This window comes from Theobroma cacao, chromosome 2, assembly GCF_000208745.1.
Source record: "Theobroma cacao cultivar B97-61/B2 chromosome 2, Criollo_cocoa_genome_V2, whole genome shotgun sequence".
Lineage (NCBI taxonomy): Eukaryota > Viridiplantae > Streptophyta > Magnoliopsida > Malvales > Malvaceae > Theobroma > Theobroma cacao.
Window position 1 is genome coordinate 34,696,059 of NC_030851.1, and position 25,226 is coordinate 34,721,284.

At 36.5% G+C, this 25,226-nt stretch overlaps 4 protein-coding genes and 1 non-coding gene across 6 annotated transcripts; all 5 read left to right on the plus strand.

Annotated features, from left to right (window-relative positions):
• TRNAL-CAA lies at positions 3,043 to 3,125 on the plus strand. The gene has a single exon. It is a non-coding gene; the product is annotated as a tRNA-Leu (tRNA).
• Positions 3,911 to 7,208, plus strand: LOC18609721 (proteasome subunit beta type-5). Its single transcript, XM_007044982.2, has 8 exons — positions 3,911 to 4,035; positions 4,181 to 4,313; positions 4,402 to 4,531; positions 4,776 to 4,882; positions 5,753 to 5,887; positions 5,999 to 6,102; positions 6,622 to 6,722; positions 6,843 to 7,208. Exons 2-8 carry the CDS (start codon positions 4,200 to 4,202, stop codon positions 6,968 to 6,970), a joined length of 819 nt encoding a protein of 272 aa, XP_007045044.2. The 5' UTR covers positions 3,911 to 4,035; positions 4,181 to 4,199; the 3' UTR covers positions 6,971 to 7,208.
• On the plus strand, positions 9,489 to 14,276 carry LOC18609722 (receptor protein kinase-like protein ZAR1). The gene is made up of 2 exons (XM_007044984.2): positions 9,489 to 11,383; positions 13,327 to 14,276. Exons 1-2 carry the CDS (start codon positions 9,868 to 9,870, stop codon positions 13,956 to 13,958), a joined length of 2,148 nt encoding a protein of 715 aa, XP_007045046.2. The 5' UTR covers positions 9,489 to 9,867; the 3' UTR covers positions 13,959 to 14,276.
• On the plus strand, positions 15,075 to 17,998 carry LOC18609723 (protein kish). 2 transcript variants are annotated; one of them, XM_018114493.1, is made up of 5 exons: positions 15,075 to 15,336; positions 15,458 to 15,564; positions 16,334 to 16,368; positions 16,505 to 16,591; positions 17,636 to 17,729. In XM_018114493.1, the coding sequence occupies exons 1-4, from the start codon at positions 15,334 to 15,336 to the stop codon at positions 16,576 to 16,578; spliced, it is 219 nt and encodes a 72-aa protein (XP_017969982.1). In that variant the 5' UTR covers positions 15,075 to 15,333; the 3' UTR covers positions 16,579 to 16,591; positions 17,636 to 17,729. The 2 variants fall into 2 exon arrangements, with proteins under 2 accessions (XP_017969982.1, XP_017969983.1); XM_018114494.1 differs by lacking the exon at positions 16,505 to 16,591 and having other exon boundaries at positions 15,076 to 15,336; positions 17,636 to 17,998.
• On the plus strand, positions 22,063 to 25,155 carry LOC18609725 (uncharacterized protein At3g27210). Its single transcript, XM_007044988.2, has 3 exons — positions 22,063 to 22,401; positions 24,224 to 24,298; positions 24,443 to 25,155. Exons 1-3 carry the CDS (start codon positions 22,227 to 22,229, stop codon positions 24,883 to 24,885), a joined length of 693 nt encoding a protein of 230 aa, XP_007045050.2. The 5' UTR covers positions 22,063 to 22,226; the 3' UTR covers positions 24,886 to 25,155.

The following is a 25,226-nucleotide window of genomic DNA, read 5'->3' on the forward strand; positions in this document are numbered from 1 at the left end:
TCATTTCAGTTTGAAAATTTTGAAATAAATCTTTTTTTTTTCTTGAGCATGGAAACGAACAGTCCTTTGGTCCAAGAAATAGATAACGAAGGATTTAAATTGAAGGGAATTTGAACTTTGAAGTGACATCGTAAAAGGCACCCTGCTCTTCAAGGGTTCCAAAAGGTCTTTTTTTCAATAGTTAGATTGGAATTATTAATAGGGAAACAAACCCATTCCAAATTATTGTGTTTGTCATGATATTGTTCGGTTGCTTTTGCTAATTCTGGGAGGTGAATTTGAGGTTCTAAAGCATGGAATGGATGAATCAATTAGGTCGGTGTTATTTACCATGTGTATAAATCAGGTCGTTTCACTTATGCTGTCATAAACTTGAGGTAGCAGCTGAACTAGAATGAGGCATAATTAAAGTGAAATTGATACTAGAATATAATTGAAGAATGTGGGGGTCCTAGAAGAAGAAGAAAAAAAAAAGAGAGAATCTTTTGAGTTTTGACACAAATTGAACAACAACGTCATCTTTAAAAGGAATTATATAACATTTTCAAATTAATGTTTTATGCACGCATTTGGCATAAAACTGTTATCCTCCTACTAACAACAAACCAATGAAATCATAATTTTATTTCTAGATTATATTTAAAAGATCTTAATAAACAAAAATATATTGTTTAATGAACTAAACTGGTTTGGTTGTTTCTATTAGATTTCAGTATTAATTAAATATTAAACCAAGCTCCATCACTATTAAATTCTAAAAAAGCAGCTTTAATTAAACACATCAAAGAACAACATGCATATATGTGAAAGGTCCTCAAAACATATAAATATAATTATAAAAACTTGATAAGAATTCCCTTTCACATGTATTCATTGGTAAATATATGAAGCATCTGATAAACATATTTGATCTATATATTCACGCACACATATTCATGTTAAGAAATCAGCTCAGTCCCGTGGCGATGACAACAAAATTGTGGCCATTGGAACATATGCGTAGATAAACATATTTGATCTCTATATTTAAACTTTTTGGAATGTCGGCATCTGGAGATGTAGCTGTGTTGTTCTACAATGGTTGTCATAATCATTCTCATGCTGGATTCGGAAAGTTTTCCTTTTCGCCCCCTCCTTTCTCTTTCTCGCTATTAAATCATGTGAATCCTACATGAAAATGATCCATCCAGTTAAGTATTTAATTATGATCATCGATCCATATGTAGTTCTGTACCTCTTGGGGAAAAGGCAATGTTTTGTTTTGCTTTGTCTTTTATTTTGGTTTACCCCAAGAGTTAAAATAGGCAACACTTGTTACCTTTACAACCTTATAATGTCACTTACAAAGAAGATCATTACAATTCGTTTTGTCGACCCCAAGAATTTGAAAACCCCCCACCATATTCAAAAAGAATGGTACTGATCAATTAATCCACAATGCAAATGACACAGCCAAGGAAAACTAAACTTCTGTAGCAGAAGAATCATTAGGTGGGACCTGATCGGCTAATCTGGTCCCTGCAACATTCTGCGTTGACCGGTGGGGGGGGGTCCTTAATGACTTTATTTGTGGAGCAAGTTGCCGTTGGGCTTTTCTCATGATTAACTACCCAGAGTAAAACCTGTTGGATTAACAATGTCCCAGCTATATTAATAACAAATTAATATAAATAAAGTTGGCCATGATTATGAGGGTACGTAGAGAAAGAAGCAGCTGGAAACAAGCTGTGTCGGGTAGGGTAGCGGATATATAGTTGTTTACCGCGTAGGCAATAATAATGGTGGTATTGGGGAGTTCTCCGTTGCATGTGATTCTCAAAAGGGTGGGTTGTGTCCACGTTCTCTGCATGAAAACTACTTCTGCATTTAAAACGTCCATTGCTCTTGATTTGGACGGCTAAGGCTTCAAAGGCGTTGTTTCTGCAGCTGCCCTCATTGCAAGGGCTACTTCGTAGTTGGACCAAAAACAAATAAACCACGCCAAGTTGATTTGATCTTTATATCTTGTTTTTCTTTTTTCCAACGTTCACACTATTTCCATGGATGCAAGAGGGATGGATTTTACTTGGCCTAGCTACTCATTGAAGTAACGCATTGAATCATAATCCAAAGACAGCTTTTGTCCCCAAAACTGTGATCATAACCCAAAGACTTTTCGAGATAAAATTGACATATATAGTTACTAAATAACCAAAAACCTTAAATTCAGAGAAATTTACACCACTCCTAGTTGATTGACAATTGTCATTGAAAATTATTAGTGATTGACAATAGCAAGTTTCTATCTGTTTTTATAATCGAAATGAAATTTATGGTAATCAAAATAATTTTTATTGTAATTTTTTATACTAGTTTGATATTGTGTTTGCAATTAAACTTAATGATAGTAATCAAATAAAGTTCAATTCACGATGTCAAACCGACTCAAAGTCAATTTGATTTTATAACAATAAAGCATCTTGTACCCAAAAAGAACAATAAAAGAGAAATTAAAAAATATATAAAGGTAACTAAAGCTTTGATATTTGGATTGTTTGGTTTTGTTTTAGTTTAGAAATTAGCTTAAAAATACTTACTATAAAGTAAAAATGTAATGAAATTTAGCTTTTTTAGGCCGGCTGCTGGATTGACGTTTATTTAGCTATGATTCGAGTCCTTCGTTTGATTTATAAATTTAGAAAATAATTTTAAATAATAGTTTAGAGATGTCAATAAGTTAAATTACTTATTAATTATTTGAGTTAGGCTCTTGAATTTGACTTGTTCATTGATGAGTCGAGCTCAAACTCAAACTACTTGAGTAATGAATCAAGTTGAGTTTAAACTTTAAATTCTCGTTAGATTTATCAAGTTGGTTTTTTATTTTATAATATTATATAAAAAATAAAATATATATTTTTTACATATTTCAAAATTTTGTTTCAAATTCGGATATTTTTAATGGAGTTGTGCTCGGGCCTAGCATTACACCATCTCGGCTGATCGAACCGACCGGCCCTGATTGTATCCTAATAGTTTGATCTTAAAAAGTTCCGTTGCAAAGCTGGTTTGCCCGAGAGGTTAAGGGGGGAGACTCAAGATCTCCTGTACATAAGTACGCATGGGTTCGAACCCCATAGCCAGCATATGTTAGTGTTGTTTTACTTTTGTAAAATCACATACAAAACCTGGCCTCAAGACAAAGCTATTGCAAGCCCAAGCCAGGCCGAACTTAAGATTGAGCACTTATCCAAAGAACCAATCTGCATCTTATTCCACAGGTAAAAGAAGAAAAATTATTTCCTTTATATTGGAGACCAATAAAGAATATACATATATATATATATATATGTATTATAAAAATAACAAATACTTTGGAAGAGTTATTTCTCTTGCCTAAAAAAAATGTCCTTTGTCCATGAGAAGTTGTACTACTTTTGGCTTTCTTTACAAAATGATCCTCTTTTACCGTATTAATACTCATGGTTCCAGGATGGTTCACGTCAGGCCCAATTTTAAACTAGTCTTACTTGTTACAATCTTAACATTATTAATCACTTTTTCTTTGTTGCATTTCTTGAATTCCATTTAAATCCACCACTAGAGTGGTATAATCAACTCTAGTGGATGATTCAAAAAATGTAACAATCCTCCCAAATTCGTGTACAAATATTGATTATCAGTACTTGGTACATTGTCTCTTTATTCAAAGAGTAAGAGTAAAGTTTAATTTCTCCTTTATCCAATGATAGGGCCAACCCATTTAACCCAAGTTGGTCTTGGCCCAGAGATCTTGGTAGGTGATGGTCTGGACTCTGAACTATGGGTTTACAAAGTCAAAAACTTCAATCTCCGTTTCGGATCAGATATTGGGCCCAGATGGGATGACCCAACCAAGCAGACTTTCGCTTTCCCGTGGCACAAGAAAACTCCCTCTTTTTATTGTTTATCAAAAGAACACCACTGCTTTTCCTCATCGTAGGTCTCTTGCTGCATCTCACTTGATCTCTCTCTCTCGTTTTCCGTTTCACGATCGTCTGCATTCTGATAGGAAAGGTACTCTTCTCGAATTTTATTTCTTCTGGTATTAATCTTTTTCTCAGGACAATCATTGTTTTCTACCCTAGGGTTTATCATTTTAATTTTTTCGTCTTAACATAAAACGCATCGAATCTCCTAATTCAATCTCACTGTTGTGTAGATTTTTTTAAAAACCGAACATGAAGCTTGACACCAGCGGTTTAGAATCGGCTGCGCCTGTCTGGGCTGCTTTTAATGAGCTTGCTGATGGGTTCTCTGCTGCTCCGTCATTCGAGCTCCCAAATACTACTGATGTGAGTTACAGCTTTCAGATAATTTATATATTTCTGAGAGAAAGGGGGAGCTTTACGGCTTATTTTTTGTTTGGTTGGTATATTGCAGTTTGATGGGTTTCAGAAGGAAGCAATTCAGATGGTGAAACCTGCTAAGGGTACCACCACGCTTGCCTTCATTTTTAAGGAAGGCGTCATGGTTGCTGCTGATTCTAGAGCTAGCATGGGAGGCTATATCTGTATGTTTTTTGTTTTTAATTTTTTTGCTATGTCTGTTGTGCATGAGTTGTTGAATTGAACTGCGTGGTGAATGTTTTTTGTTCATAAGTTTCTTTGTTGGAGAAATAATTTATTTATGTCATTATAGATTAAACCTTGAAATAAAAAAATTTCTAGAAGTGTTGCATCCTTCTGTTTCATTTGTTGTTTTTGGATAGTAATAACAAAACCATGATTACTATTCCTTTTCCTAAATTTTGGCAGCATCACAGTCAGTGAAGAAAATTATTGAAATCAACCCTTACATGCTTGGCACAATGGCTGGTGGAGCTGCGGATTGCCAGTTTTGGCACAGAAATTTAGGCATTAAGGTAATTAAATAAAAATTTTCCCTCTTGCTAGTTGGCTCAAATTCTCTTTTGAGTGGCCACAAACTGGATATTGTGTTTGTTAGATTTTTGTATTGTTTGATATATACTGTATATGTTGCGTATTGTCTTACGGTAAGGTTTTCTTGAGAAAAGTTAGTCTAACAGTATCTTTTTATGCAAAATGGGTCATATTGGCATTCTTTCCTTTAATTTTTCATTGATACTCATGTATTTCAGTTTTTCTAAGATATTGGTTATGCAATATTTAAAGTGAGAGTATGCTACAATCTCAAAAGTTTCACATTATTTCATTGGCTCTAAAGTTGAACTGCAGATGACCTGCTTTTCCTAACTCGTGTATGAGAACAAAAGAAGCAGATAAAATGATTTAAGATTTAGCATAGATCCTAGTAACAGCTAAGTGGTTTAAACATCCAATGCAAAATGTGACTTGCACGCAGAGGTTAACTTTTTTAACTAAGCAAAGTTATAAGAATGATTGTAGCTATGACTGCTTATGTATGCACTTGTGCACTCGTAGTCTAAGTGAGCATAAAACCTAGTTCCTAAAACAAACTTTTAAGGAGGAAGTTTGCAAAAATGAGTCCAGGCATATTGCCTGATTTCATAGGTGGTTAAATTTAATGTATTCGATTTGCCTAATTGCCTAGCTATGAAAATAAAAGATCAAAAGAAAGTGGAGCATGCTGGAATTATTCCGGTCTGTGCCTTTGGTGTCAATATGACAACAATATGCAACCTTTCCAGGTTTCATCTAATTTAGAAAGCTTTTAGGCCCCATGATTGTTTTTTTCTCATTTCCCTTAGCATATATGTAGTGCTAATGGATACTCATTTGCCATTATCTAGTGCCGGCTACATGAATTGGCAAACAAGCGTAGAATTTCTGTTACAGGGGCATCAAAATTGTTGGCAAACATTCTTTATTCTTACCGAGGAATGGGACTGTCGGTTGGAACCATGATTGCTGGATGGGATGAAACGGTATTTCAAATTTAATGTTACACTTTTTTCCTCCCTTCCCTTTCCCTTTGTGCCTCTTGCATGTTATGAATATTCTTGCATGTTTAACTTGCTGCCTAATGTGGATTGTAGGGTCCTGGACTATACTATGTGGACAGTGAAGGGGGGAGGTTAAAGGGCATGCGTTTCTCTGTTGGATCCGGTTCACCATATGCCTATGGTGTGCTGGATAGTGGGTATGCATTTTTCTTCTTGTTCTTTCTTAGCTGTTGTTCCATTCATAGAAATGCAAATATTACAGCAAAGCCATCATCATCTCCTTGTAAGTTCATTTAATACATCGAGAAACAGACAGGCTAATGGACAAGGAGTATGTAGAAGAAACCTATTAAAACCTTTGTAATGTGTGCTGGCTCTAGTCACTTGCAATTGCTTCTGATGAAAACATTGGTTGTCCACTGTTTGATAATATGCATAACTGCTGCCTAATTAAATTTGACCATATTTTAACTCTTCCCAATTGAATCTGCTTGATTGTCTTAGTCAATAAGAGATCAGTGGTCATCTGGTTATTCTTTGAACCGTGTGTTAGGACTTCAGCTTGCTTGGCTCCCTTCAAATAAATCAAAAGACTTTCTCTTGTTTTCTGCCCTTTTTATTAGAGTATGCTTGACATTTTAGTTTTGTCTTACATTATGCCCGGTTTTATGTATTTATAGTCATTAATTTCTATTTTTGCATGACTTTGGTGCTAGGTACCGGTATGATATGTCAGTTGAAGAAGCTGCAGAGTTGGCAAGAAGAGCTATTTATCATGCCACATTCCGAGATGGTGCCAGTGGTGGTGTTGCCAGCGGTATTCTTTCCTATCTTTCTCAAGTCTCAGAATATATATATAAAAAAAAAGACATCTCTCACCTTATTTGGTTTTATGTGTGCCTGTACTTTACATTTAATGAGCTTACTTTTGAATCAGTTTACCACGTGGGACCAAATGGCTGGAAGAAGCTATCTGGTGATGATGTTGGAGAGCTTCACTACAAATACTATCCGGTGATGCCAAGCACGGTAGAACAGGAAATGGTTGAAGTAGCTGGGGCCTAAGTGGCTTGTACTCAGCTTGGACTCAGTTGAAGGTGTTTGCATTCGATGACTGCTTAATGGGATAGATTCTGACACTATGTACGCAGTTTCCTCTATGTACTGATAGACGTGGGTGCAAGTTCTTGTTTTAAGGATCCTTCTTATTGCGGTTATCGCATCATGTCAAATCCAGATATCTTGATCAGTTTGGTATTGTTGTTAAAAAATTTTAAGGAATCTCTACTTTTAGCTACCCCAACATACGAATTACTATGTGTTCATCTAGGGTTAGGCATTTTGTTAACTGCCAATTTTACTTTAACAATCTGAGTAGACAAGTCATTTGGCAGGGAAATGGGTAGGTGCAGTTTCCACTTGGGTTTGATTTACTGCAAAATGTCGAAAAAAACTGAAAAAGGAAGTGTCATGTGCAGTACCGTGTCTTCGGCTTGGTAGGCGCTGAAGCAAGCTGCAAAAGCCCTGACCACGTGGAGGGCTAGCCATGGTGATGAAGGCGGACTCCGGCAGGTGATCCCCTATCATGTAGCCCATTGGGAGCTGACATTTTGTGTATGTTGGAAAAACTGACCATAATGGGCGTCCTTCCAGGTGGTCGGTTCAACGTTTCTGATCTGTAGTTAAATCAACAATCCATTTGGACAGCTTCCTAAAGGAATAAGAACAAAGAAAACATACAAAAAGAAATAAATAAAGGAGATCGATATTTGCAGTAAATGGGCCCATGTGCTCATGTGAAAAGTTGAATAACCAAAGCTGATGAGGAAAAACAATAAAAAAGATCCAATCCATACCTACATCCCTTCGGAACTAAGCAAAGACGTCTTTTTCCCTTCCGCCCCTTCTCATTTCTACGTAGGAAAGAAAGAACTTTTGGTAATTTCACATTGTGATTATTTTCTATTCAGGGTAGGATATGATGGTATGTATTATAGGGAAATTCTGATTGGATTATGAGTTACTATTTCTCCTTTAAATAGATGTTGTACTACTCACGTAAGTATGGAGAGCTAATAGAATATAATGATATCATTGTTTAATAGTAGCCTAGCTTCATTTCTACTGCTATGGTCTATGGAATGGAACAAAACAGAAGGAAACATAAATAACCAAACAATAATGCCAGCTCCAATTAAACCTACCCTCCCTCTCTCTCTCTCTCTCTCTCTCTCTCATCCTTTTTTTAGCTTCTAAGCATGTTATTCATGATTGAAAGTGAGATATAATCATCACTCCATTCTCCACTAAACAATGCAAGACAATTAGTTGGAAACTTTGAATCCCTAAACCAAAAAACTAAAATAATGAAGGCAAGAGTTCAATGTCTCTGTCCTTGCTGGAGAATAAGAATTTACAGCAGTCTGTCAATAAGAAAATGATATATAATTATGTTCAAATAGAGTGTGATTAAGTGGCGTTTGTTACGCGAAAGAGATGGGGCTTTTAATGGACAAAATTTTTGCCTACCACCTACATTTCCTTAGCCTGACGATTTCGTCCTTGGGAAATCAAACCAACAGACGATTAATGATAACAAAGTACAAGCAACGTTCAAGTTAAAAGGATTTTGCATGAATGTTTTATACTTTAGACTGTCTTTCTCATTAAATACTTGACATTCTATAGTTAATAACTTGCTTGCCTCCGGCAAAAATGGTGACAAGAAACAAGACCAACTGACAAAACCTTTGTCTTTTCCATTAAGTAGATATATTGTCAAACAATGATGAATCTTAACGACCTAATCACCTATTTTTTCTCTTGTTTTGTTCTCTCCCCCCCTTTTTTTTTTTTACTGTATATCAAAGACACTTGGTCTCAACAAATTGGTAGTTGAAGGCTTCCTTACTGAGCTGAGAGGTGAACCACATTCTTTAAGTTGGTGATAGGTTATTTGTTTGTGACTTAAGGGCAAATTCTGTACCGTGCTGGTTCTACCCTGTAGGTCCCCTTTCAAAATTTGTTTCTTGGGTTGGCCTTCTCATTTGGCCTTGCCCCTGACCTTAATCTAGCGTGTTAAACAAGATTAAATTTGAGCTGTAACTTTCCACTCTTACAATTAAATCCAATTTAGGGGTGTTTTAAAATACTTTAGTACTAGGAATTGCTAATCCCAAGTAAACTGTGAACAGACTATTACTGCGTAGCTAGGGTTGATTGTGGTTCATTTCTTGCATAAATATTTACATACAAATTTGTCAACATAAATGCTTGGTTTTTTTCCATTCCCATTTGAGGCAAATAGAAGGTAACATGATAAATTCACCTGCCAAGTCCAGAAAACTGCAATCCCAACTGTGATGTTCTGTGAACCACAAAAACCGAACATTATTTTTATAGTGGGAACTAATTTATGATATAATTTCATTTTTCATTTACCCAATTGGATAGCTTGTGGTCCATAAATGTCAAACAAAACAAGTTTAAACAATTTCCTAAGCTCCAAAAAGAAGGGAAAAGTTTTTAAGAGTTTCCAAACTACACACACACAAAAAAAACTAGAAAATCAATAAGCCACATAAGCAATCAGCATCAAAAACCCACATTTCTTCTTTCTTTTGCATTTCCTCTCCCTCCCTTCAACTTGCTTTTCTTCTACTACAACTCCTTCACACTCAGCTCCACTGTCTCTCTATCTCTGCTTTTGGCGGGAGGTTGGGTCCCACCCCAATCAAAATCTCGTCTTTCTCAAGTCTCCTTCTCATAAATACCTCCGCCCAACCCAACCACCCTCCTCCTTTCTCTTCACCGCGAGGGAAAACAAAAAGAAAACATTAAACAAACGAAGCCTTTCTCATTTCTCAACTCTTGCCAGTTCCCTCCTCTCTTTAAAACCCACATTTTTAATTCTCAGGGGGAAAAAAAGGGAGAGAAAGAAAGAAACACCCTTTTATTCCATCATGAAGAAGCTGGCTCTCTTTCTACTCTTCTTCCTCTTCTTCCTCGTCCGGAACCCAAAACCTGTTCTTTCTCTTTCCCCTGACGGCCTGTCTCTTCTGTCTTTGAAATCTGCCGTCGACCAACCTGCGGCCCAGTCAGTTTTCGCCGACTGGAACGAGAATGATACCACGCCCTGTCGTTGGTCCGGTATTTCCTGCATGAACATAACAGGGTACCCTGACCCGCGTGTCGTCGGGATCGCAGTTTCCGGGAAGAATCTCCGGGGTTATATTCCGTCGGAGCTTGGGACGTTAATCTATCTCCGAAGGTTAAATCTTCACAACAACAACTTTTACGGTTCCATACCAGAGCAACTGTTCAATGCCACCTCACTTCATAGCTTGTTTTTGTACGGTAATAACCTTTCCGGTTCTCTACCTCCCTCGATCTGCGATCTTCCAAGGTTACAAAACCTCGATCTTTCCAACAATTCGCTGTCGGGTTCTCTGCCCGAGAATCTTAAGAATTGCAAGCAGTTACAGAGGCTGATTCTTGCTCAAAACAAATTTTCTGGTGAAATTCCTGATGGAATTTGGCCGGAATTGGACAACTTGTTTCAACTCGATCTTTCGTCCAATGAATTCAACGGATCGATTCCTAGTAACATCGGAGAGTTAAAGTCATTGTCGGGGACTCTCAATCTGTCTTACAATCACTTGTCTGGTAAGCTCCCGAAAAGTTTAGGTGACTTGCCAGTTACTGTCAGTTTTGATCTTAGAAATAACAATTTAAGTGGGGAAATACCTGAAACCGGGTCGTTTGCTAATCAAGGACCAACAGCATTTCTAAACAATCCCCTTTTATGTGGGTTCCCTCTTCAAAAATCCTGTAAAAATTCCAACATAAGTCCTTCAGGCAGTCAAAATTCGGGTCCGAATTCTGGTGAAAGCCTGAAAAAAGGGCTTAGTCCTGGATTAATTATATTAATCTCAGCGGCTGATGCAGCTGGTGTGGCTTTGATTGGATTGCTTATAATTTATATTTATTGGAAGAAGAAAGATTCTTCAAATGGCTGTAGCTGCACTGGTAAAGGCAAGTTCGGTCATAACGACAAAGGGAAGCTCTGTTCTCTCTATTCCTGTGCCTGCATCAACGGGTTTCGAAGCGAAGACTCCGAATTCGAAGACCAGGAAAAAGGGGAGAGATCAGGGAAAGGAGAAGGAGAATTGGTTGCCATCGACAAAGGGTTCAGCTTTGAGCTGGACGAGCTGCTTAGAGCGTCAGCTTATGTGTTGGGAAAGAGCGGGCTTGGGATAGTGTACAAAGTGGTGCTTGGGAATGGGGTGCCGGTAGCTGTACGGCGGCTGGGTGATGGTGGAGAGCAAAGGTATAAGGAGTTTGCGGCAGAAGTGCAAGCTATCGGGAAGGTTAAGCATCCCAACGTTGTGAAGTTGAGAGCTTACTATTGGGCTCCTGATGAGAAGCTTCTCATTAGTGATTTTATCTCCAACGGCAATTTGGCTAATGCCATGAGAGGTTAGTTTCTGTTCTGCTGTTTTTTTCTTCTGGTTTTTTGTCCTCCATTTGGAAGCAACTTTACCGGTTCCTGCTTGGATTATTCTAGCAAGCATCACATCACGCTCACGATCAGTAGTCAGTTTAGTTTAGTCACATAAGATTTCAAATTACAATACTATATTAGAAATAAAATATGAAGATAACAAGAAATGAGAAGGTAGTAGAAAATTGCACTGCTTTTTGGTATTATCTCATCCAAGTTGCTGTTTCTGATAACTTTTGTGCGGATCTGATGTTGAAGGTTCAACCTGTTCATTCCTCACTTTAGTTTTACAATATTTTCTTCTTTTAAACGTGTCTTTATTTGTAAAGGAAACATATTTTGCCGTAAGTAGTGGTTTTAGAGGCATAAATGGTAATAATCTGACGTGGTCATACTTTATGATGATCTAGAAATTAGTGGTCCAAGTGGCGGACCCGTTATTGACTGCAATTACACACCCACGGGGACTCATTTGGCCTGCAGTGCAGTCCCTTTCCGTTATAATTCTACTCAGGAAGTGCTGAAATTTTTGTTAGGTCTTCACTGTCCTGTAGTTGTTTTTGTTGCTCATACCAAAAAGAAACAAAAGAAATGCCGAAAGAGGAGGATAATTTTGATCCTAAAGTTATGATTCAGTATGAATTTAGCGCTAAAAAACTCTTGAATTTCTATTTTTTTAAATGTTTTTGCTACTGTTCTATTTGCCTGAAAGAGAAAATATTGCTAATTGTTGTGGGGTGAAAGGGGGTTAGCAGTAGGTTTGTCTGTTGCTTTTAAATGAGTACCACCGAATGGTAGGTCCCTCATCATTGGCCATGAGGGCATCCTATAAAAAAAAAGTGGAAAAGAGCATTGACAGGCAATGGAGAGGAAATAATTTTGGCTTTGAGCATTTCAAGATTTCAATCACAGGGTGATGGGTCACGACTGAAGATGATGATGATGATGATGATGACGACGACTTAGTGGATCTTAGTTTAGATTTGGGTTTTGCTCAAAATATATGCTGCAGCCCTCTCTTGCATGCTTTAGCTTGTAGCTGTTTAAAGTATATTAATCTTAAGTAAGTTTTGACTTAGAACGTTTAATGGTATCAGTCTTTATAGATCAATGACAATTTTCGTTTCAATGCTAACAATTTAAAATTTTTCATTCATACTTTAATTAAAGTGGCTTTGGTCTGGGTATCTAGCTCTATAGTTTTCTTTCTTCTTGACTTTAAACATAGACAAACTTTTGGCAAAGAAAAAGTTTGCTTTTGATTCCATTTTCGAGTTCATTTTCTCCTTGGTTCTTTCTCTATCTCAAACAAAAAGTTACTTTGGGTTTCTTCCATATGAAGGTCCACCGATTTGTTCTGTAAAAGTCACCCTGGTGGGACCTGTTGGTCTTCTTGTTACTGCACTCTTGTCTCCATTCCTTTCTCACATGTAATGCATCGAGTGGTTGGCTACTAAAGTGGAAGATTGTGAAGAGTCGATTTACTAGTATTATTTTAGGCACCCAATCTGTTTAGCCTGAAAGATTAGAACACATCCATTTGCTGACTGCTGAAATTAAATACAGAGTTCGTATTAACTCTTTGATGCAAACTTTGTAAAGGAACCACCGTCCGTTGCAATTGCCACTTGGTTCTAGTAGTTTTGTTGGCAAATCCATTATTTGTTACTTTCTTTAGGCTATGAGCCTATGACAACTCAGGTGAGGGGAGTGACCCCTAGAACATGCAAGAGTGTGGATTCATTTAATTATAAAAAATGGATTCAAATGGCAGATCTTGCACAATTGGTAACACCCAACGTCTTTAGAATCTCATTGAGTGAATGCTCTGCTCTCCATGTTCATCATTTCCAAACACATTACCTCATAATTAAATTATGTAGTAGTTTGTAGCTAATGAAATTGCTTGAACTTACAGGCAGAAATGGTCAACCATCACCAAGCCTGTCATGGTCAACAAGACTCAAAATCGCAAAAGGTGCAGCTCGTGGCTTGGCCTATCTTCATGAATGCAGTCCAAGAAAATTTGTGCATGGAGACATCAAGCCGTCTAACATTCTCCTCGACAACGAATTCCAACCTTACATTTCTGATTTTGGCCTCAACAGACTTATTAACATCACGGGAAACAATCCCTCTTCCTCAGGTGGCTTTATCGGGGGACTCCCTTACAAATCAATCCAAACCGAACGGACCAACAATTATCGAGCCCCGGAGGCTCGGGTCCCGGGCAACCGGCCGACCCAAAAGTGGGATGTCTATTCATTTGGTGTAGTCTTGCTTGAACTGCTCACTGGCAAGTCTCCGGAGCTATCACCAACCACATCAACTTCCACCGAAATCCCAGACCTTGTAAGGTGGGTGAGGAAAGGGTTTGAAGAAGAAAACCCATTGTCAGACATGGTAGATCCCTTGTTGCTACAAGAAGTGCATGCCAAGAAGGAAGTCCTGGCAGTTTTTCACGTAGCTCTTGCATGCACCGAAGGAGACCCTGAGGTCCGACCAAGGATGAAAACAGTTTCCGAAAATCTTGAAAGAATTGGAACATGATTAAGAAGAAGAGATCAGATGATTGCTTTGTCAGTGAAAGAACATGGTCAATCGTGTAGGAAGTTCCCAGTTCTACTGATTTTTTCCCAAAAGGTAAAATTTTGCAAGGTTGTCAAGATTAACTATTCATTTCCCTAAAGTCTTTGGAATTAGACCCAAAATTTTCCTGAAAATTCAACCGTTTCTTGAAGTTTATTGGAGACCGTATGTGTCCTTTCATGGCGACTATTGAGATAGCTACATTTTTGTAATTTAAATTTCTCTATCCCATTATACCTTGGGATATGTGATTGTAATAAAATTTCTTTTAATTTTCCATGCAATTCAAGGCCGTGTATTTCCAGCCGATTTAATGGCACGATAAATTGCTAATGCAATTTACTTTAAAAAATCCGATGCCGCAAGTAAAGACTTTGATTAAGCTGGCTCGACCTTATGAAGGCCTAATTTGTTTCCAATATATTCTTAATTACTTGCTTATTGACCAAAATTTGCATTAAAAGCACTAATTTATAGCTCAAAAGTATGATATATCAACCGGATCAGCTAACTAGCTAGTGGCTAGTACAGGATAAAGATCCCATTCCAATGCTTATTTACTTAACAGCAATGCAAACCCTTACATCTCGCTTCTCAAGACTCAATTATGTTAATCATTAATGCATTAGGGACTCAAGTTTTGGCAAATCTAAATAATTAATTAAATTATAAATCAAAAAATTTTAATTTACGTATATATGCAAACCATATCATCGAAAATAACATATCTTCATTCTAATATTTGAACTTAACATTTTTATCCTTTTTTTAAAAAAATTATAAATAGAAAAGATAAATTAAACAATCAAACTATAAATGAAAAAACAAAAAGGTTTAGTTTCAACTATTAATTGGAGTGTCGCATTGGAAATGATTGACTTTAATTTTAAAATAAAATTAAAAACATGGTGAGTATAAGATTTCAACATTTATGTTAACTAATTAAAGTTTTATTGTGACTAATTTCTTTGACGTGGCGCCGCATGATTTGCTGGCCGAAGAAATTATTGCTTTTGTTATTGTTATTGTTATTTATTATTATTATTATTATTATTTTTATCAGTCCCTGCGCCAAGTCCCAATTAGGCTCCCAAAAAGAAAAAGAAAAAAGAAAGAAAAGAAAAGAAAACCCCGCTCTCTCTAACTTTCCCTTCTCTCGGGCGATAGATTAACAATACTTGCGAATTCGGATCCTGATAAGCCGAAAAACCCAAACCTCTTGTCTCTCTCAAAAAAACAAAAAATTGGATTTTGATCCAAGGCCAAAGCCGAGTTCTTTTTCACCAGGGTATCTGAAGCAGGAAATCAATCAATCCAAGGATAAGGATCCCAAAACATGGTAAAAACCTAACTTTCTACTATTCCAAATTTTGAGAAATTGCTTTCTTTGTTATTTTAATTCCGAATCAGTAGAAATTTGAACGTATTTGATGTGCGTATTATTTTGAAAAAAATTTCAGTCCGCACTCTTCAATTTCCATTCATTCTTAACGGTAGTGCTATTGGGAATCTGCACCTGCACTTATTTGAAGATGCAATTTCCAGCAATCCTTGAACAGAGAACTGGGTATGCCCCCCCTTTCCTTTTTGGTGTATGCTTTATATGAACAAATAGTAAACACTTCTCATTACTATATTTGCACTGAACTTTATTTACTCGAAATGAATGCTAGATTGGGTGCTTTTGCATAATGGTTGCATATTTTCCAAGTCTTCTGATAGTTAGTTTCACAATGTTTGTGTTGCTGTTATAGCTTTGTAACTTGGAATTACTACCTTTGAACTGAAATTTTTAAGATGGGGGATTTTGGGCCGGTTGACCAGAACTAGATTTCCCCTATTGTATAGGAAGAAAGAAGTCCTGCTAGGCTATTCAGATCTTTATCTTCACTGGTTGAGCGATCAAATTTACTTCTTTTTATCATTAAACCTATTTAAAATCTTTACTTTTGTCTTTATTTTGTTGCAATTTTGCATATTGAATTGAAGTTTTGGGTGGCAGCATTGGTCACAATGATGTTGTCATCAGCTTTATTATTGAAAACTATAAGTATAGCTCTTAATCTTAACAGGAAGTGTTTGTTTTTTCATCATCTTCTGCTTCTCCTTAGATAACTTAAACATCTGGCTTTCTTTCTCACTGAAGACGTTATATTAATTCAAATTGCATGAATCCAGTTAATCTCGATCTTTTTTGTCTTTTTTCTTTGGTATCAAAATTGGTTATTTTATTGTTCCTATTTATAGCATTTATAGGTGTTACTTAAGCCCCACAGTTCATCTGAAGGACATGGTGAGAATGGGAGCTAATATGGTATGATATGCTTATTTGACAGGTTCCGTGGTTTCTTCTGGAAGGCAGCCAGAATAGGTTGGTCTCCTTTTCTGCATGGTTTATTTCTTTCTGGTATCATTGGAATGGTCATGCCTCTATTTTCCTTCTTGTGAATCTTCTTTAGACATATAATTCATCTATTTCATATTTTTGGGGTTAGCATGATTTGTAGTGCACAAATTGGTAACAAGTGGTTGGCCGGAACCTGGAGTGGTTCTCTTTGGAGTGAAGTCAAGTCAAGCATAAAAAGAAAATGAACGTAAGTTTATTTGCTATAAAGCCTTCAAATTAGTTGGTAATAAAATATGGTAGTGAATAGGGCAAAAAATGGAGGATGATAGTTGGTATGATACCAAAATGAAGCTGGAAATGAGAATGAAAAATCAAAGACAAAAACATATAGATCTATCTTAATTAAATAATGAAACTATAGAGTATTCGGCCCTTATTTTAGGTTGTAAATTGGTGGGGTGGGATTGAAATGGGGTTGAGCTGCAATGTTAATTCTGTAGGTTTAGATTCAAAATCTCATAATGTTGCGAGTTGCAATTGGGCAGTGATGATATTTTGACTGAAAGGGAAAGAGACGGCAATGATGATTAAGTTGAATAGCAGTCATGGGGTTTAAAGTCAGGTTATTTTCATGTAAGAATTAGGACCAGGATGTTGGTGCTCCATCTTTTTGCAATCAATTAACATGCTTGGGTGCTACATTAGCTAGAAGCAACTGAATTCTTTTCCGTGTGTTACTTATATGTTCTAACTGATATGTCATTGACTCCTAGTTTACAGCCTTTTTTGGTGCAAATGAACTATGATTGTTGTAATAATTAATATCAGATTTTGTTTGTTGGAAATCCATAATGTGATCTGTTGTATATTTGAGCCAGTGGTGCTTTCTTGTTCTGTTTGTGTAATAGGGTTGCACCATGCCTTGTTCTTTTGTGAACGTATATGTGCAAATGGGCATGTCAATGTAAATATTTATGTGGCCGATTATGTATTTCATTTGTACCTTGTAATTCTTTCCCAAAAAACAAAGATGTATTTCTCTTTCTTGACTATAAGTAGTGAAGTTGCTTCACAAGTGTTTCTTCCAGTAGTATGTTCCTGGACTCCTTTTTCATTTGCAAGTTTGTTTCTTGGAGAAAAATTAGGAATGCATTTTGGATTAAATCAAGGCTTCCTTGCACACAAATGATGTGGAATTTAGTGCAACCATTTTGGAAAGTAGATAAGGGAAAAAAAGAGAGAGATAATGCATTACAACCTGTGGGACTAACATGTATGTTTCTTGAATTAGGTGAACGTTTGAGTCCTTGGGTGGCTGTAGGATGCTTCACCATGGGTGTGTCAATAATATTTTTCTGAGCAACAAGCACCATCCACTTGTTCAGAAGCAGGCTCCATTTTTTCCATGCGGGCAAATGTGTCTCTTGTCGAAATTTGACATGATTAGAGGGTTTGTATGATGAAAAGAGTGTGATAACACTGTTTCAAGAACAATGTACACCCTTATTTGAAATGTATGCTAGAATTATTTGGCAGATTATTCATTGATTATTTTTCAGTTTGTCTTGTCTTGAAACACGACCAGTAGTGGACCTAAAGGTTATGATGGATGGACAACTATAATTGCCAATTTGATTCCTTTCATTTTATAGTATCAAGTCTCCTAGTCTTCCATTTTTTCTTCTCCCCAACTGTTTTATTCAAACTCATTGAATTGCTCAACGGGGAATTTTCATTTTTCTTCTCTATAAAATCAGATTTTGCATGTAGGAATCAGGATTCATGAGTTAATTTCAAGAGAATGACCGGAGGTTTGGGGGGGGGGGGGGGGGGGGAGGGGGTTTAGAGGGACATTAGACTATGGAGGGTCGGATGAAATCTGAAATTGCACTAAGCATTTTGTTTCTATTCAGTCACGGTTGGTACCTTGCATATGCCTGTCACGTGCTTGATGCAAACGGTGGAATTTTAGAAGAAAAGAGAAAATTGAAATTAGGGCGGTAGGCGACTTAAAGCTGATATAGGAATACATGCAGTGACATAAACAGTAAGCTTATGCTTGAATCTCCTCAGGATCACTACCTTTTCAGCACTCCAATGAAATACAGGCAGGATAATCTTCTTGATAGGTTTCTTTCCACTGCTTCCTTTGGTTGCTGTCACTGTGTCTTCATTGTTTTCTTCATCTTCACCCCAGTGAAGAGGATAGCTTCGCAAAAACACTCTTCTATTATTGTAGTCTTCATAGCGAAAACTCCTAGGTCTCATCCCATCTCCCTCTATGTCTTGGCAATCCATACCTAGCTAAGAATCTGCTTAGCGTCTGAGAGTTGTCAGGTAAAGTTGGCTTATATAGAGTTGCGAGAGGCATGATGCCAGTGTGTGTGAGATGGCCATATGGTAATTGTGCAGCTGACAGGCTGATGAGGACATTAAAGTAAAGAGCAGTTTTCCTGAAAACGAAGGCAAAACCTTAGTATTTGGTTTTTCCAAGGTGCCGTAGGAATATATCTTATATTATAAATTTAATATGCTTTTGATTTTCTGCATTCTATATGGAAATGGTGCCTTAACGGGGTATCCTTCGTTATCTTTGTCAATTAGATATTCATCATTGGTGGATGTTTATTGCATGAGATGTTGGTGACGTTGCAGGCCTTGAAGATTATTGATTCTGCTTTTGCTGTAACGAGCGTGCCGTAACAACAGATCTTCTGTGAAAATTGTTCTCTTATTAAATCCCTTAGCTGCGGCTGTACGTTATAATCTTTTGAAAATGTTTCAATTTTCTTGATTTCTTTTTTCCTTTTATTAGCATTTGATTTAATGATTGACATATGTTTCTTTATATTCAAATAATTGAGTTCAAATTTTTCATCTCTTGATATCCAAATACTTGGAAATTAACTAAAATGAGATTTGTCACAAGTATAGTAGCATTTCATTTTCAAGTTCCAACAGTTTAGATGATTATGCTCCTAGTATTTTTCACGTGAAGATTTTTCGTGGCTTGTAAGATATATATTCAAACCAAATATCCTCCTGGTTGGAGACTGATTTAACCCATGCCCGAAGGAAGTGGGGACGATGAGTTTGTGTCAAGATCACAAGTCAGCTAATTGTTTTGTTTTGTTCTTTCTGTCATGCATATGCTCTTTGGTTTGTGTCGGTAGGCGTACTTTGGAATAATAAAACTTTTCGCCTTTATCATATCTATACTTATAACTATAAGCTATGAAAGATAGAAGACAAAATGTTTAATCATTTGCCGTTACGGGACTGCAGATATCCAAAGCATCCTTAGGGTAACCTAGGTATTCAAGTCTAGGAAAAGCACTAAGCAGCAGCTAAGGCACGTTAAGATTTAATAATAGTTAATAAAGAATAGTTAAACGGAAAAATCCAAGAAATTTTTTTTTGCCAACAGTTATTAACTTGTTATATATGCATTTGTTGTTAAAAAAAAAATTGGACCTTACTACTATATTATTGCATTTTGATGAATTTGTTAGCATTTTAAAGCTTGATAACTTGCATCAAATTGGTTACCTTTGTTGACTACTGCTTCCACAAAAATGAATGAAGAAGGATTGCTTGTTAGATTATTCTTACTGATTATAGATTTGCGATAAATATCTAATATTCAATTCTATCTTGTTCCTGATCAAATAGTATATAATTAATATATATATATATATATATGTGTATGTACATCGTTGAACGAACTTTTGTGTATTATAACAATATAAATTTTAATTATTAATTAAATTAAAAGTAGAGTAAAGGGAAAAGCTAGACCAAAGGGCTGGGCCAGTGGTCACCAACACTGGTTTGGTGGATGAGGACAATCACGGGGCCTAGGACCACCTGCATTGTCCAATAGGACATGCTTCTTTTGCCAATTTGCCATAGCCAGTTATACTTTCTTATCGGTTGGATTGTTAAATTTCGAGGTAAAATGAAACTTGAGATAGTAACTTTTTAATAACCGCACAATTAACCTGAATTTTAGGCATATTTAAAGTTTAAACCCTTCGAACTCTTTGTTTTGTTACAAGTTTTAAAAAATTAAATGTTTAACATAATTAATTATCCTAACACAGTCCATGAAATTTCTGAAAACATAATTTAGATTCTATTTAAGTTTAATCAAATCCAAACATGGTTCAAGAAATTGTAAGAGTCTGGCGTAAATTGCAATGTGGCCAGTCATGTGGCGTAAGGAGACGATCGGGCTTGGTATCCACTCACAAATCCAAGGAAGCCAAGGTAGAGTCTCTCAGAGATAATATTGATTTTGAAAAGAAGGATAACAACCCTCACTTCACCAGAAAATCCCAACGATATATATGACAAATGATTATTTTGTTGCTTCACTTTAACTTCGGTAACTACCAAGCACTAGTTTTGGTATAATATTCAATATGTTTTTGAATATCTAATGTGACAATTCAGAATATTTTGCTGCGGGAAATAGAAAGAGATAATAGCTTCCGATGATTATGAGAGCATTGTGGTTGTAGAAAGCGAGTGATCATCGCTGGGTTTCTTCACCTGATATTGATGTAAGAGTAAAGTCATGAAAAAGATGTTCAGAGATCATTTGTCGCCTTCCCTGACAATGAAGAAAAATTGTGTGTAAAAATGTTAGATTTGAGTTTTAATACTACTTTTGCATACCAGAAATATATATACATACCAGGTTAAAGGGTGAAATACAGAGCGGATAAATCCAGGGCGGGCAGTGGATGAAATCCTCTAAACCATTCTAACAAAAGATACAAATTAATTCCTTGTTATTGCCGTGGTCGATCGCCACACTCACCAGCAGTAGCACTCAGCTAGTGTTTTGCATCTAAATGAACTCAGATAAAACAAAACTTTATGAAGAATTTCATTTTTTTTTTAGTGGAATACTTTGACTCTGGAATTTGGAAGCTGAGCTTTGTTTTAGTTTTCCATTTTCCAAGCATAACTCTATTTAATATTTGCAGGAGTAAAGCAACCACCTGAAAGAGACAAGTAAGGAAAGCATGGCTTTCATCACTGCCCCAAAGTCGCAAACAATAAATCAGGTGGACCTCAGCCTTCATCATTGAAGGTAAGATTAGGTCAACTTTCAAATAGTTCCAGACTAGTAGTAAACACTTGCTTTCCCCTCTCTCTCTCTCCCTCTTTTTAATGGCACTTCCACACTTTGGCCTGGATCAAATCATTGAGTTAAGCGGAAGCTTGTAGTGTGAGTCAGAATGTGCATTAACTGCAGTTAGGAGGCTACATGGCATGGCATTTTTTTTTTCCTTTATAATGCTTTTGTCGGAAAAAGCAATGTTCAATGCTACAATTTTGTTTTTAAAAAAATATTTAAAGCAAAGATGCGTAAAGAACTGCAGATTTGATCTTTAGTTTCGGGCATCTATATGTGTAGTATGTGGTATATACTGAACGTAACATACAAAGTTGGAAAAGGAGGGTCACTGCTCAGAAACTCTTCAATGGCAAAGCAAGGAAGTTAACAAATCTAAAAGAGAAATGGAGCCACCCAAAAAGCAGACTTTTATTTCTTTTCCCGCTGCAGCCTTAAAAGAAAAATACTAGTAGTCCAGTAAGAAAGAGATCAATCAAACATAGGTAACAGTACTCTACAAAATAAATAAAGAGAGATCATCGAATATGGACCCACGCCTGCAAGCGCCATTACTTTGCTTTCAAGACCAATCAACTCCTCCCAACATTTCGGTTGAGTGAATTCAAGCATAAAGCTAACGTTCCTGTTTCTTTCTCAGTCAATTTTCTCTTTTCTTTCCTTGAATTGAAGAAAACTGGCTAGTCGCAATGCTGTCTCATGATTGAGTAGAAGAGACTGTTGTCGTCAAAAAGACATGGGCAACTGTGTTACAGTTTACAAGAACAAAGATCCTGCAGCCATGAATCTTAGTGCCCAAATTCAATCACCCAGTAAGGAGAACTTTGTCAGAAGGGAGCACTCAGTTGCTGAACTCGGTTCCAGGCCTCAGCCGTCATCACTGGAACCAGAAACTAGTTTTCGAAACTTGAGTATGTTTCTAACCTGGTTTGCTTGACTCATTAATCGTCATTCTTTCTTCTTATGTTAGGCTTACATTCGTGCTTATGCTTGGGCTTTGGATAGTTTGATCTAAGATATCAGCTTGGTTCTGACTTCTGATGCTGCTTTTAAGTTTGTTCTTTATGAATAATACCAGTTAAAGATTAACTGAATTATCATTTTGGTGTATGTTGATTTTATCTCAATAAAACATTTGAAATTCTATTTGGTTTCCTTTGCTAGCCTGATTTTCTGTTATCTTTTTATATCTATTTATTAATCAAATTTCGGATTGGGCATGGTACTTTTTCAATTGTGAGGTTTCGCCCGATCATTTCCATCAAGTTCGATTCTGGATACCAGTAAAGAAAGTAGTTGATTTAGTGACAGGCTGTCCCCTTACGATGACATTATATGTTTTTGTTTTTTTGGGGCGATGACATTATATGGTTCAGTTGTCTATTTTCTCCCAGGAAATGAGTAACCCTGTTAATGTGTTCCTGGCAAAACAAGTCTTATAATCTAGCTTCTAATTTAAAAATTTAATGTGACCCTTTTTGTGGCAAACTAAAACATTTGCTGCAGCAAATTTCTTCTGCAGGTTGTACGTTTCTTTGCACACTTAAATTCTGCACTGACTTCCATCTGCTTGAGTGAGAGAGAAAGTCTTCATAACTAGGCTCAAAACCCCTTAGGAGTACTCGCATTAGCAAAATTAGACGTTTTGCTGTCTATTCGTTTAACAGAGAAGACATTGGTTTTTCATGGTATCTTCCTGTTTTCTGTCTCTTCAGAGTTGAAAGTCTATCCTAACTGATAACCAATAAATAAAGGATTGATTTGAAGTTGAGAGTTTTAACCAAATTAACTAGTCCTGACCTACCAGTCACTTATCAATTGTCCCTATGCTCTTCCCAAGTGTCTTCAGCTCAAATTTTCTTGTTTATGAAGGAATCAAAAGAAATAGTATTTTCCCCCCTTCTCTTGCATAGGAACCCTTGTTCTACCCAGAGTACTTTCTGAATCACCAAGATTATCTGAACTAAGTAGATGCCATATCTATTCACCACCTCTGATAATGTCAGCAACCATAGCATGTTCTGCAATATTTCAGTCATAAAAGCCCTTTTATATCATATAATTTACAATTTTTTATAATCACTACAATATCAAATATCCTCACTGCAGATGTTGTTTCCTGGAATGAACTGTTTGAGTTTTCTAGTTTTAGATTGGAGTAGAAGAGACAAAAATGAAATAACTATTATTGTGATCATAGCCTAATAGGTTATGACTTTTGTTAATAGCAGGGTAACAACAAAGATGGTGATAAAAACAACGAGTGTATTCAGGATGCCTGAGTGCTCTTGGATGGTTTGGCCGTGACAGTTTTGCCATGGTGTCTCAAAATATTAACATAGCGCTGTATGACGACTGTCAGTTTCGCTTGTCTTGGGAAAATAGAATGATCAGGAAAGTTTGTTAGCAGATAGTTGGAAGCTCCTTTTGATTAGGAAACTATGCAGCTTGGACTGAATCTCATTGCAACTATTATGCACTTTCTGACTAACATGTAAATGTCTGGTTATTTCTCGTGCATGCCATGGCAAATTCTTTGCAGGATTCAAGATGGTAAATTATTTTTCTGCAAACTGCTACATAAAAGTTACGGATGAATTCTTTTGAAAAGCAATGTCTGTGTAAAATTGAATGTGGTTGTGACATATTGCAGTGTCTTGACCCTTTCTTCTTGACTGGAAATTCACCCTTGTTTAGCATCTGTAATTGAACTGTGCCTATAACTTTATCCAGGTAAAACAGAGAATTTTTTCGATTCCCAGCCCTGGCTAGAATCTGATTGTGAAGATTTCTTCAGTGTCAATGGTGGTGAGATTTCCCTAATTTTGTCGAGACAAAATTATTTACATTTGCCTATTATAATTACATGAAATGATGTATATGTACTGGGAAAATGTATTGCTAAGGTTCTTAATAATTATCAGTGGTTTTGACAAGCTTGATTTCATTCAGATTCTACCTCTTCTTGCGGTAACAGCCCTAACCACCAGAAAAGCTTCACGGAAAGTTCTCTACCTGATAAAAATCATTCTACGGACTGTGCACAGGATGCAGTATCTCAACATTCTCCAACTGAGACAAAGAAGCAACTAATTGAGTTATTTCGTGAAAGCTTTGATGATGGTGATGCTGTAAACGATGATCCAAGTTTAGACGGGCGGTTAAAAGAAAAACCTGCAACTTTCAGCCTCCGTCCAAAATCTACAAGTAGAAGTCCATCTGAATCTATCCCGAACTCTGTTCAAAGTAGTGAGGCAACTCCATACAGGGGATACCTCCCAAAAAAAGAAAAATCAGCCCAGTCTGCGCAGTGCTGCCTTCCAAGTTTGGTGCGCAACATGAGCTTTGGTGAGAGAAAAAAGAGGTTAAGCCCAGCCAAAACGGATGGATGGTAAAGCCAAATATTTATTCTGTATAAATCTCTTGAGAAGTTAAACTTTTGAAGATTGACTTGGTTAAACCAGCTACAATCTGAAAACCTTTTTGCAACTTGTCTTTTATCAGCAGCACAATTGTAGAGTGATGCATAAACTGGGAATTTTGTCCTAATGTATTGTTTAAGTACACCTTGTATCTCATATTTTCCTATAGTGGTTGATATGGCATCTGTAAAATGAGAAATTTGTAAATTTCTATATGTTCACTTGCTTGGTGTTGTGGCATTATTGAGTCATTTGTCTTTTGTCTATATTATTGCTGAAAAGTTGAAATCGTACTGGTATGTGACAATCGCCTT